Source organism: Perca fluviatilis, chromosome 9 (assembly GCF_010015445.1).
Source record: "Perca fluviatilis chromosome 9, GENO_Pfluv_1.0, whole genome shotgun sequence".
NCBI classification, from domain to species: domain Eukaryota; kingdom Metazoa; phylum Chordata; class Actinopteri; order Perciformes; family Percidae; genus Perca; species Perca fluviatilis.
Genome location: NC_053120.1, coordinates 16,034,445 through 16,048,358, shown reverse-complemented (window position 1 = coordinate 16,048,358; position 13,914 = coordinate 16,034,445). Strand labels below are relative to the sequence as shown.

At 39.8% G+C, this 13,914-nt stretch overlaps 1 protein-coding gene across 1 annotated transcript; it reads right to left on the bottom strand.

Annotated features, from left to right (window-relative positions):
* Positions 1-437: 437 nt before the first annotated feature.
* On the bottom strand, positions 438-13,647 carry LOC120565290 (cartilage oligomeric matrix protein). The gene is made up of 19 exons (XM_039810948.1): positions 13,515-13,647; positions 11,536-11,609; positions 11,211-11,262; positions 10,683-10,831; positions 9,126-9,263; positions 8,303-8,380; positions 6,936-7,088; positions 6,302-6,406; positions 5,857-5,964; positions 5,592-5,751; positions 5,208-5,326; positions 4,530-4,582; positions 4,211-4,404; positions 3,501-3,679; positions 3,349-3,397; positions 2,495-2,691; positions 1,759-1,931; positions 1,371-1,510; positions 438-916 (listed from the first exon to the last, which is right to left on the bottom strand). The coding sequence occupies exons 1-19, from the start codon at positions 13,579-13,581 to the stop codon at positions 858-860; spliced, it is 2,247 nt and encodes a 748-aa protein (XP_039666882.1). The 5' UTR covers positions 13,582-13,647; the 3' UTR covers positions 438-857.
* Between the last annotated feature and the right edge of the window lie 267 nt (positions 13,648-13,914).

The window sequence follows — 13,914 nt, the reverse complement described above, 5'->3', positions numbered from 1 at the left end:
CAACATTGCAGCGTGTTTGCTGTGGACATGCATGCTGTTTCGATCCTGTTGTATATTGTCTTTGCTATCGTTCCTATTTTGTAATCTGTATTTCCAAATGCAAAATTTTAAAGATTATTTTGGATATGTGCATGCTTGAGAAATGTTCAGAATGTTGATTTCCACTAAAAGCTGTTGAGTTTGAAAAAAAGTCACGTCTGTTACTTAAAATCTAATGTTTGACGTTCTTTGGCAGTATAGCTATTATATGACAGGGCTTTAACATTAATACGTTTCATTTCAAGAGTGCTTTTCTAGATATTTAAAGATGCTTTACATGATGAAAATATATTATTTTCAACATAGTCTGCATTTCTCTAACAATTGACAAGTTTTTAAGATTATTTCTCCGCACTTGATCCATCTGACATGTTTGCAATTAAAAAGAAAACTCCCTCTCAAATTAAACATTTAATTATGTCTGACAAGCTAATGTTCCATTATTATTGATTAAACATATACTGCACATCATTTACCAAAATCTACATTTATTCATTAGTGACAGTTAAATCTTTGTAATAGTTTTTTCAAAAGTATAAATTGAAATATAATATACATGTTGTAGCTAAATTATTTATGACAAAGTTCTGTTTGGTAACAGCTAAACAATTCGAACAAGTCATGTTATATTACTGCTCCCCTCTGAAGAGTTTTTAAGGCTGTTGAATTTCTTTTTCTGTCACGAGTTTAAAACACAGTCTTAAGTTAGAACTTTCAAGCACGCGTGCTGGACCTTTTGGCAAATTTATGATGTTCTTTCTGATCCCAGTTGTACTTAGAAAGTGGTTCCCAGAGTTCCCTGGGCTTGTTTGTTGTCATCAGGCCACCAGCCGGACCTGCTGGGCTCTGTAGGTGTCAAAGTCCTCAGGAAGAGTGTCTGCAGAGAGAAAGAACATGGAACATGAGGGGAAATCACTGTTTGGTTTAGCTACAGTTTGAGCAGCCGAAGGACAAATACTCAAGATGGAGCACGAAAATTACTTTTTGGCATTTGTGGCTGCATTCATATCTCTATTTTGCATTCATATTTACCTTTATCCAGCTTAAACAAGCTTCCAGCTTTATAAACATTTATCAGAATGCTCTTTCAATATATATTGGGCATTTTTAGGTCTTTATTTTCACAGGACAGATGAAGACATGAAAGGGGAGAGAGAGGGGGAATGACATGCAGGAAAGTGCCACAGGTCGGAGTCGAACCCGCGGCTCTATATATGTGCGACTGCTCTACCAACTGAGCTAACCCGGCCACTGCTCTTTCAATTTTTGTGAAATGTACAGGCATGCGTTTTAAAATCTCCTTATTTCAGAATCAGAAACTTCTCTTATACCGTTGCAGCGATAACGCAGGTTGGCCCAGATGATGTTCTCCTGGGAGAAGCAGAAGACTCCCAGTCGACCTCCCCTCATTGTGGTGTCTATGATGACGCCTGTGTCCGCCACCATCTGAGGACCCTCAAAGAAACGAACTCTGCACGCCAACCGAGAGACAACGTAACAACATCACACAGCAACAAACTGATTCATGGTTTGTACGGTTGTTCATAAACAAGACCACCTAGAAGCAGCCGGAAAATGTATTTTTTCTCTTTCAGTAGAGGCGAGCAGTTTCTACCACCATACAGTCTTGGGAGTTTGCTAAGCTAGGCTAAACGTGAAGGACCAAACTGAATGCACAGACATTGGTGTGATGGAGTTTTTCTTGAACTCAGTCAGTACCTGATGTAGCCGTCTGCGGGTCGGTGTTGGAGGAACCAGCGGTAAGAAGTCTTGTCCTTCCAGCCAACATTGCGAGCATCTTTCCACAGGAGTTTGACCTGGTCACTGGTGTCACCGGTGTGCCACAGGGCATTCCTCAGGTTTTCACCAGGACCTGTGTTTGACTTGACGGCCTTTTTGAAAAACCACAAGTGACAAGAAGTCTGAGTCTCCGGACTAATCTTTCATGTCCTCAGTAAGCATGTCTTGGCAACTCTTGTGTGTGGCTTAAAAACTAAAAACTATTTAAACATTCGACTCTGGACTTCTGGATAAAGGAAATCTCGACCAAAATCAACTTATAAAATTACATTATTATAAACATTGTATTAACATTTACAGCTGCATACTTGATGGGTTATTTCAAGAACCCTTTGTTAATGGTTTATTAACATTTCTAATTGCAGGTCACTTTTCCAGAAGTTAAGCAGTTGAACAGTCCATTAGAAGGTTCTCCCCAATGAGGATTTTTCACAACCTGATTACCAAAACGTTTTTCTTATTAATGGCTTACAAATGATCTATAATCAGATCAATAATACATGATTTATTAGCCATCATTAAAGCCATTTATTACAGCTTATATATCATTTATAAATGGAGCCTTATCAGAAAGTAGTACCAGTATTTCTTATGACTAAACTGCTAAAAAAGTTAAATTCCTGCAACATTTCCCTGTGGTAGAACGGTAGACTACCTTCAGTTGGATGCCTGGTTCTGCAACGGCTCTGAACGGGTTTGCCTGCCAGTAGATCTGTTCCACCTGCTTCCACATCACCACGTAGAAACTGGAGCTGTCCTGGTACCCGAAGATAAATCCTGCGTAGTCATCGTCCGTTACTGTATTAACATGAAACGTCCCTTCAAAATCCACACCGCTGAAAGCCGTGTAACCTGGTGGAGACATTTAAATAGTCAGACATTTTGAGGAATACACTTCTTCACCTGCAGTTGGTTGAAACATCACTAATATAATTAACGGGAGCTGTGATCCAAGTAGTCTTTGGATTGCAATTTTATTGATTTGTTTGCATCCAGCACCCATCCCACTGAGGTTTTGTTGATGTGCACATGACTCCTGCTCAAACTTAAGCCACATTTCCATCAAACAAGTTCGGTATAGTACCTTTTAGAACCGTATGTAACTCGTATGGACATGTACCAAAAGAGATAGATATGTTCTGCGTTTCCATCCCAGACAGTACTCTTAAATGTAGGCAGGGTTGTTACTGGATAGTAATAGCCTTGGACAGCCATGAGCCAAGAAACAAGCTGAACAACCCTTTTTATTCCTAACTGCTCCATCCAGCTCTTACTGTATTTCCTCTTCCCTGATGACGAAGAGGAACGTCTACACCAATCGCAGACTGCAGTGTTTCTAGCTCCACCTTTTAGTATCAGATCAATGTGCTAGCTACCTCAACAGAGGGATATCAAAAAAACGGGATGGAATGAAGCGGTTCTGTTAGTACCATCCACAACTTTGAGAGGTAATGCCAATTTCCCAAAATGTTGCACTTTTCCTTTAAAAAGCAGATATAATGCTCTTACCAACAGCCAACCCAGGATCACTGTTCATAGTCTGGACGATCTCTCTTCCCTGCACAGGCAAAAGAGTGGATTTAAGAGAAATTTTATCGGATCAAGAAGATGTTTAGTGTTTTGGGACACAAGAAAATACAGAAACAAACAAGTCGGTTAACCTGGTTCAGCACCACCCAGTTGGGGTCAATCTGTGCGTCTCCCTCCGGGTCTAAAACGACGGTCTGGTACTCCCTGAAGTCGGTGAGGGTGACCTCAGCGTTTTCTGGACAAACATCGATGGTGTCGACGATCGTGTCGTTGTCAAAATCCTTCTCGCATATGTTGCCCACACCATCACCTGAGAAGATAAATATAAAGACTGTCTTAAGAACAAAAGCTTTTCTTCATTTGTTATCTACTAGTCTCGCTTTGCCAGACCTTCCTCTGCAGCACTGCGGAGGAGGGTCTGGCTAGTCCACACAGCCTTTCAGTATGGGAGAAAAACGTGCTCTGGTTTATTGGCATTTCTTTAAACCAATCACAATCGTCATTGGCAGCACTAAGCGCCCAACAGAGACACGCCCAACATCTCTGCAAAATAGCCTCGGGAAGGAACTTGTTTCGGTGGAACATGTGTACGTTCAAAGGTTGTTTTAGTCGTGCAACAGAAAACTCAGATTGGACAGATAGTCTAGCTAGCTGTCTGGATTTACCCTGCAGAGATCTGAGGAGCAGTTAACCCTAGTCCTCATAAATCCACCGGAGTTTAGAATTCCAACACAAAGAAAGCAGAAGTTAACGGACATCTGGGCGAAAAGAGCGTGATCCGGCAGGAACGTCATGGATATAGACTAGTTATTTACTAGATGTAGACAGGGCCATAACCCACCGTTAGAGTCCTCCTGCAGAGGGTTGGGGATCAGACGGCAGTTATCCGGACCAGGTGGCAGCAGGTCTGGGATGCCGTCGTTATCATCGTCATCATCACACTCGTCTCCCATGCCGTCCTTGTCGGTGTCCAGCTGGGAGCTGTTGATGACGGCTGGACAGTTGTCCCGGGAGTCTTGGTGACCGTCTCCGTCACTGTACAAGAGAGACTTTTACTGGCATGTGCAGATTTTGATCTCCAGTACACTCGCTACACAGATAATTCACAATATTACATACAATATAATATATGTGATGTGACTGATGATGTCACACAGTACCTGTCCTTGTTGGTGTCACAGGGGTCTCCAATCAAGTCGTTGTCCACATCCGTCTGAGAAACAGGTGAAAGTGAACAAAGTCAAAACAAGGTGTTCTGCTGCTGTTAAGTTGTTGTTGTTTTTTTTACTTTTTGTGCAGATCTAATTGGTCAGTGTTCTTAGTGATAAAAAGGGGGATAGGGTACTTCATGAACACAATCTATTTTTCAAAGTTACAACAGAGATTTCAGTGTGTGTTTTAATGTTGGTCAGTTGGAAAAGGTGGTCATTTTATTTTTTTTAAATTTGAATCAAAATCTGGAGTTGTTACAAGGCATCTGTCATTTAAATCAGCTGAAATCACGCCCACACATTCCAGATGAAGCAGATTAGCTGAGCGTTTGACTCTATATAGTTAAAATAGATTTTTTTTTTTTTCAACTTTAACATTGATTGTTGTGTATAAGTCATGACTATTTGATTTTTTGATGTTTTATTTTTTTACTTTTTAGGGGCTTTTAAGTTTTTACTAGTTGTTTACAAGTTGCAATCTCCACTTTACCTTACTTGGCATTTCTATATGTGCTGTATACATTTTTTTTGTACTCTGTCTGAAGGGTTAAAAACTGTATGTACTTTGGCTTACCAGACAGTTTTTTGCTTGCAGAGCCAGCTTAAAACATGAAAAAGATTTCTGACCTGCTCAGGGTTTGGAACATAAGGACAGCTGTCGCAGGCGTCTCCCACTTTGTCTCCATCGCGATCTTTCTGGTCAGCGTTTGGAACCCTTTTGCAGTTATCCAGGTGATTGAGGATTCCTGAAATTAAAGTAGGAACCAGTGAGTGATTAAGTGACTTATAATACTCCCCTGCCAACTCTGTTAAAGCTTTGTCTTTTCTGGTTTTTGGTATATAGCCTTAATTTGGCTGTACCCACATTGCAGGCCTCTTTACAACATATTGGTATCCTACGGTGACTTTGCAGCTTTAAACCTACCGTTTATAACTCAAAACATTTATACCTAATGTATGAACAAATCCGTATTGAAGGGAAAGTGTGTAAAAGATATGTAGAACACTAACCATCCCCATCTATGTCTTCATCACACTCATCACCAAATTTGTCCACATCTGTGTCTTTTTGGTCGTTGTTTTTGACGGCGTGACAGTTGTCGCAGGCGTCGCCAAAGTCGTCCTCATCAACGTTCCTTTGGTCCACGTTAGGCACCAACACACAGTTATCCTGTAAAGAAGTACAAAAACATAGATGTACTCAGGCTTTTCATCAATTTTTTGTATGTCTTTTAAATGATTTTTATATCCCATCGCGGTCTTTTATGCATGAAACCTGCATGTTGAGGATCCCATCCCCATCTGCATCCTCATCACAGGCGTCTCCAATTCCATCAAGGTCAGCATCTTCTTGACCAGAGTTGGGAACAGTGACACAATTATCCTAAAAAGAAAAGTTAAAGTAGACTAATATTAAATCCAACAAAATGGATAACAGTGTCTGATATACAGTGTTATGGACCAGTTTCTCCCATCATGGAGAGCATGCTTAAATTTAAGAACTGACCATGATGGTCAAATTGTTTTTCAGATGCATTTCAAACCCCAAACCACTACCAGCCTTAAAAAAGAATTCAGTCAGTATCTGGCAACAAAAATTAACTTACAACAACATACAGTATATTACCACATCTGCATAACACCTGTGAATATTTTATGCAGTTTTTGTGTCATTCATTTTTACAGTAAAGATTTCTCATGAAGACTCTCAGGAAACTTACCTTGTTGCAGTTCATCTCAGGACAGGCCAGCTTCTCATCAGGGAAACCATCAATGTCAATGTCGGCCCCGCAGAGGTAGCCATTGCCAGCCCATCCCACTCCGCACTGTGAGCATGGGTAATGTTTTATGTACTGTACAGACTGTTTTCATTGGCCGTGTTGTGTACTGCATTCAGTACCAGATGACTATAAGTGCTCAAAAAGACCTTGGATTTTTACAATATCTGGCACAAAAGTTATATAATTCAAAGTACTCTTCATGATATGTGTAGCAGCTTTGTACAAACTGTAATTTCTATATTTAAAGCTCTACCTGACTGTCTCATTTAGAGGAGCTTAAAAATATTTTATAATATATATTTTTATTTATTTTAATATTTGGCAATAAATTAAGTACCATTTGCTAGTTTTTTACACAAGAAATGGATAATGAAGGAGGAGAGATTTACTGCGCACAGTGAAACTAATGAATCAAAACTTAAATAAGTGGATAATGAAGATTGTCACACTTTAAAAGCATTAAAAAAATGAAATCCCTCACTCTTATTTGGGGCTGCTACAGTGTGAAACAGCCCACTTTTGCTCCGAGAAGTATGAACTCAGAACATGGGGCAGAGCGTTTTAATTTATTCACCTGACACTCGATTTTACCCTCTCGATGGACAATGCACTCAGCGCTGGCGTGACAGGGGTTGGGTTGGCCGTTTCCACAGGCTCTCTCCGGCTTACATCCACGCCGCTGGTCCCCAACGTAGCCCGTCTTACAGGGACCACACCTGAACGAGCCCTGATGACACACAGAGGGAACAGACCCATCATGTCACTGATAAGGGCGAACATCAGTCTACATTCCTACATTATTATTGTTGTGACAGAACCTCCAAAAACTGCACTGAGCAGAAGGAGGGAGAAACTATAATGCACCATATTAGATTTTACAGTTATACTAGTCTATATCCACAACGTTTCACTTCTTGGATTGCTCCAGTGCTGCCGGACATTCCGCCGGATCACGTTCTTTTCGCCCGGATGTCCGTTACCTTCTGCTTTCTTTGTGTTGGAATTTTAAACTCTAGTCAATTTATGAGGACTATGGTTAACTGCTCCTCAGATCTCTGCAGGGTAAATCCAGACAGCTAGCTAGACTATCTGTCCAATCAGAGTTTTCTGTTGCACAACTAAAACAACTTTTGAACATACACATGTTCCATTATTTTTGAAAGTGGATAGACATGAAAGGGGGAGAGAGATGGGGGATGACACGCAGCAAAAGGCAGCAGGTCGGATTTGGACCCTGCACCGCTGCAGGACTCAGCCTACATGGGGCGAACGCTCTTACTGGGTGTACCAGTGTGACACAGATTTTGACTAAGACTTTATTTTACCCATCGCCCAGTGTGATATGCAATTAACATGCAAGATCGCTGGGATTTGCACAGTATAAAGGGGACTTAAAGGGCACTGTGGTCAGAAGTAATAAAAATAAAAGCTCTAATGAGCTGACTCAGTATGGTCAGTTATACAGAAATATATATCTAAAGTTTGCTAGCATTGGCTACCATAAGCCACTGGTCACACCAGACGTAAGGAAGAAGTAAGGCTCTGGTAACAAAACATTGGGTGTCCTGAATTGAGTAATGGCACATTTTTCCTTTGAAAGAGGAGTATTGTGTTTTAAAAGTTACACTCTTGCTTTAAGTCATGGTATTGGTACTTTACATATGCCTTTTTGAGAGAATGATAGTTACGTTTCCCTTTGGTGAGTTTGTAGTTTCAACATTCTTCCGTTAACAAACTTAACGAGCACTGAATGTCTGAAATGGTGGGGCCCCTTATATAGCACTTTAGGAACATGATACTGTATGTGATGTGATCCTGCAAAAATCTAAACCTTTTAATGGGTTGTATGTGCTACAGGGTATTATATTAGCAGCGGCCAGCATATTTTCCACAAAAGTGACAGTCAGTGATTTATTGTAAATTCCGAGTGTTTCTACTCACAGGGGTGTTCATACAAACAGAGTTCTCCACACAGCCTCCATTGTTGAGGCCTTCACACTCATTGATATCTTTGCACACCTTGATAGGACAAAAACAGACAGAAAGAAACATCCGATAATTTAATGGACTTTCATGTCAAGACTGTAATAAGAGGCAGAAAATAGTGCGGCAGAGTGATGGCAGTCCTGCATCGAGGATTGAGGTGGTGCTGAAACAGACCAGTGCACCCCGTGTGACATATTGTATGTATAGAAGAGAGAAAGGAGGTGTTGGTGACAAATTTAGAAAGGAGCTGGTGGGAAGCAGAGACAAACATGTTGAGGTGCAGAGGGGAAAGTTTCTAAAAACTATCAACAATATATAATATACCGGTAATGATAATATTTTACTAATTCAGCATCTTGATACTTTTCACAGTTTTTTTAAACTTCCTTTACATATATGTTGCTTAGTAATTACTGTAGGTGACGATTCTTCAATCAATCAATGACTTGTTATTAATGTTATTGTTATTTAAATGTGTTATATAATACCTGTACTACTACCATTGCCATTATACCTACTACCACTAAAATAACAACATAGGCCTATACTAATGCATGGTTTATTTACTGGCTTTAGCTTAAGAAGGTGGTGGGAGATGGTCAAAAACTTACTAGTAAGTGAACCTTGAGTTTAGAATATTTTATCACAGATATGTGTTTGTAATAAATGCATTACCCTTTGCTTTTTTATTTTGCTGTATTAGTAGATAGTAGAAGCAGTAACAGTGAGAGTAGTTAAGAGGGGCTGAACTGTGTGTGTGTTCACCGACGATGCTGACCTGTTTGTTGGCGGTGGCGTAGGCAAGGCCGACGCCCTGGACCTGGGGGCCGGTGTATCCAGCAGGACAGGTACCGCACCGGAAACCCGGGGACGTGTTTATGCAGCGCACGCCCATGTGACACGGCATCACGGTACACTGTTGACAACAAAGGCACAGAAACACACATCAAGACGTTCATCTTAAGGTCAACATATGGAAGTTTATTAATTAATAAAGACCCACACATGTTTTTAGTTATTCAGGCAGATATAACTAATATAAAGTACAGGCCAAAAGTTTGGACACACCTTCTCATTCAATGCATTTCCTTTATTTTCATGACTATTTACATTGTAGATTCTCACTGAAGGCATCAAAACTATGAATGAACACATATGGAATTATGTACTTATGTACTAAAAAAGTGTGAAATAACTGAAAACATGTCTTATATTTTAGATTCCTCAAAGTAGCCACCCTTTGCTTTTTTTGATAACTCTGCAAACCCTTGGTGTTCTCTCAATGAGCTTCATGAGGTAGTCACCTGAAATGGTTTTACCTTCACAGGTGTGCTTTGTCAGGGTTAATTAGTGGATTTTTTCCCCTTCTTAATAAAAAAAGCAAAGGGTGGCTACTTTGAAGAATCTAAAATATAAGACATGTTTTCAGTTATTTCACACTTTTTTGTTAAGTACATAATTCCATATGTGTTCATTCATAGTTTTGATGCCTTCAGTGAGAATCTACAATGTAAATAGTCATGAAAATAAAAAAAAACCTGCATTGAATGAGAAAGTGTGTCCAAACTTTTGGCCTGTACTGTATATAATATATTGGGCGAAGCTATGCGGATAAATACGTGTGTTCACTAAATTACATGAGGAAGTCAATGCACCTGTGTGGGTGGAGCAAAGGAAGTACTCATTGGGAATCGACATATAGCTCTGAAGCTTGTTGCAGTCTTGGGGTCAGGTCATGCTTGTTCTAAACTACGTCAAAAGAATCTAATGTTAAGTCTCCAGAAGACATCCATCGTGTTTCTCTCGGTTGTTCGCATGAAAAGTGAAAAAAAAAGTTTTGTAAATAATTAATAAAGAGAGCAAGAGAGAGAAGTATAATCCCTGGCTCCTTTCTTATCTCACCTATATTATATAACATGTATAGTTACACAACTAACACAACTCATATTTTTTCATATCATGGCATATCGTTTCATAATGTAGGCCTATAATATATGTATCATATTTACGCATTGAACCATATCATAATGTAACATATTGTAACGTATTGTATCTTATCATATCTCAATCGTATATTTGTATACCTTAAACACCCTGTGTGTAGGATTTGAATGTCATTCATCAAATATTGTCAGTCACATTTGTCATTTTTGATCGGTTGCCAGCTTTCAAGAGAAAGTATGTAATATGAGTTGGTCTCAGAAGTGAGAGTGGAGAAAACTCTTTTCGTTGAATAATGACCCTTAGGCTTAAAGGTAATTAAATCCCCTAAACCAAACTAATCATTTTACCATCATAGTGATGTATTGATCTATCGTATGATATCTCTGCGTACCTCGTCCACATCAGTGCAGTGGGTACCGTTGCCCTCCATACCGTCAGGACAGGGTCCACACTTTGTACCCTCTGGTGTCTCCTTACACTTCACCCCTGGGTGGCAGGGGTTGGGCACGCAGGAGGGACGAGGCTGCATTCCTCCCATCCCTGAGGAGAGAGAAGGTTTATATAGTCATCTCAACCAATTTGTTCTGACGGACTTTATTATATTAGCTTTATACGATGATATGAAACTCCCATCAACATATATGAATATTATTTAATTGTTTCTCAATATTATTCTAGTATAAATTATGTTCGTGTGCAGGCCTGATGGTCCTAAAAAAAAACTAGAGGAGAAGAGTTCTTGAAAAGTTCAGCTACGATTGCACATTGTACATGTTAAACGGTACACAAATTAGCTGTCATCATCAGCATAGAATCATCTGAAAAACAACCAAAGCTTCAAATTCAGTTGAAAAATGTTTTGCGTACACAATCATGAAAGTAAAACTGATAGGAGTTTCTGTTTGGTTGGTCGACTCACCACAGGCTTCGCACTCCATCACCGTGTTCTTCAGGAAGACTATTTCTTTTATCTGGAAAATACAATAAATCAAACGTTTGTACGATGCCCTGACCCTGTCAATCTGAATCTAATCAACCGTCCAGTTTTATTTTTTCACATTTCAAAGGCTTCTGATTCTAACGAAAAATGGTCGGTTTTACGTTTATCTTTTTCAGTATGATCTTTATCAACACAAATGATCCTATTAGCTGCCCTGTATTTGTGAGTTGTGTTCAGTTACACAAAATGTCAGCAATATGAATAGATGCACATTAACTTCATACTTGCTGTAAAACTGGTTTACCTGTTGTTTTAGAAGCTCTTTAATCTCAGCCAGTGCAAGGTTCGTCATTTTAATCTGACTGATAATTTCTCCATCTGAAAAGAAAAAACATCATTACAACCCTTTCAAGAGATACATCCATGTTGTCCAATATGGTCTGTATAACAAATAAAGGACAACAACAACTTGGACAAGGCCCTGACCTGCTCCAAATAAAAGAAAAAGAAGGAAAAATAAACTGATGTAAGGTTGTATTTTTAGCTGGTGACCTCATTAGTCTTTCTGTTGGCTAAACATCTGGCACCAGAAGCTCACTGAGGAGCAAATATCGACATGTGGGGGGTAACAACATACATGTCCTCCTGTACAACATGATCCACTGTCTGTCGAATACCAAAGTCTAATACCTGACGTTACTCAGCCACCGCAGGCCTCGTTTGTATCCACCACCCACGCATTCACTGGAGTGAGAGATGCTTTGATTGTAGCTGCTAAATTGATTTTCCAGATACGAACTGATACAAGGTTTACTGGAAGAAACATTTTTCAAGCTTGTCTGCTAACAGGAACTAAACTCGGCGGGTTTCTTTTTTGTTTCTACAGTGTAACAGAGTTGAAAGTATTGATCTGGATTTTCGATGCAGATTGTCTTCTCTCAAATGTCTTTCAACTAGGGATGCACCGAATCCAGGACTACGTGTAGTGCAAGCTGACGCCATTGATTATGGGAAGGTGTTTATGTAGGTAGACCAAAAATATCTCTGTCCTCTAACTAGAGTTCTGCAGTGGGATTAGCTGGGAGACAAAAACTTGGAGAAACTGCAAATAACACCAGCATTTGTCGCAGTTTATCTGTGTTTTAAGCCCTCAACGTCTCCTAGGATTAGGCAATGGTTATGGTTATGGTTATGGTTAGGGTTATTGTTAGGGTTAGGGTTAAGGTTCAGGTTAGGTGCCTTGAAGTCAACGGTCGCAGCGCTGCCTGGAATGAGACGTTGGGGGCTCAAAACAAACACTCTTACGCGCGTAAGAGTGAATCAAAACAGTAAAGTTGTGGGCCGGACAGTTAACAATGAGTTGAAACTCGTTATAAAGCTCTGTAAATCCGGGGGGAGCTGCAGATTAAGATGATAACTCTCTTTCAAGTTAAGTTCATTGCTATGAGTGATCCCCTTCACGTTGTCATTTAATAGATTGTTAAAATAAAGCATTGATTGGGCACTTAACTTACACATTATTTGGAATACAAAACATAGATTCTGTGTAAGACCGGTTCATGAAGCTTATCTCAAAACAGGAAGGGATGCCCCGGTGTGGTCAGATCCTGACGCAACATGCTGCTTGTACTAATTGACCCAAAGACCTCACCACCTACCCACGCCACCCCATCCCCCTGTACGAAGGTAGAAACCTCCTGAGCGTCAAGCGCAGGAAATATGGTATTCCCATTAGCAGCAACTCTGTTTACTGAATGGGATCCACAGCAGAAATAAAATATACTGGAGATAAATCACTCTCACTTCTAATAGAGAGGTAAATAAGACTTTTCTTTTCTTTTTTTTCTACAACAGAAAGCTCTCAGTGATTGTTTTTCCTTATTGTGTGCAAGTACAGATGTGTACTCATAAAGGCTTTGCATGGAAACTCAAACTTTTCTGAATCCTCCACTAGTCAAATAGAAATTTACGTTATGAGGTATAAAAAAGGAAAATAAAAACAACATACATTCTAATTCAAGTTTCAAACCTTAGTAACATTTATTTTCTCATCCATGTTAGACATTTTGCTTTTACTATTTCTCAGTTTCCACAAATTCTATACTATATTGGAGTGAGTAATGATAGTGAAGAATGCCAGTGGCAACTTTAATTTTTCAGTGGTTTTCTGGCAAACCTCTGATTTCCCAAAAAGAACAATTAAGTTCCACCATATTGTTTCCCACCTGCATAGCCCAATAACTACAACATTTATTAAAAAAAAAAAGAAAACAAATATCTTACCTCTCTGTCCCGCTGCAGCGTGTCCTCCCATGCAGAGCACACAGTTCAGCATCAGAAACCACAGCATGGTTGAATCTGTGTTTACAGATCCTGACAGCCTGTTCAAGTACAGCTTCTTCTCTCTCTTCTGCGTTCTGACTCAGCACTCTGCCTGCAAACCTGGTACCAGTCTTTCTTTATACCCCCTCCCCTCTACCTTCCCTCCCTGGCTTACATCCTCATCCTTTCCCCAAACCACTATTTGGGCAAGTCCAAGTAACAGGATTGCAACACATTACACCCCCACATATAATACATGCATCAACCCAACCTCTGTTTTCTGTTAATATGATAATATCATCATCTTCATTTTTGGGAGAACTTTGCACGGGCCCGGCCTTCATTTTGTTTTTGTTTCTTG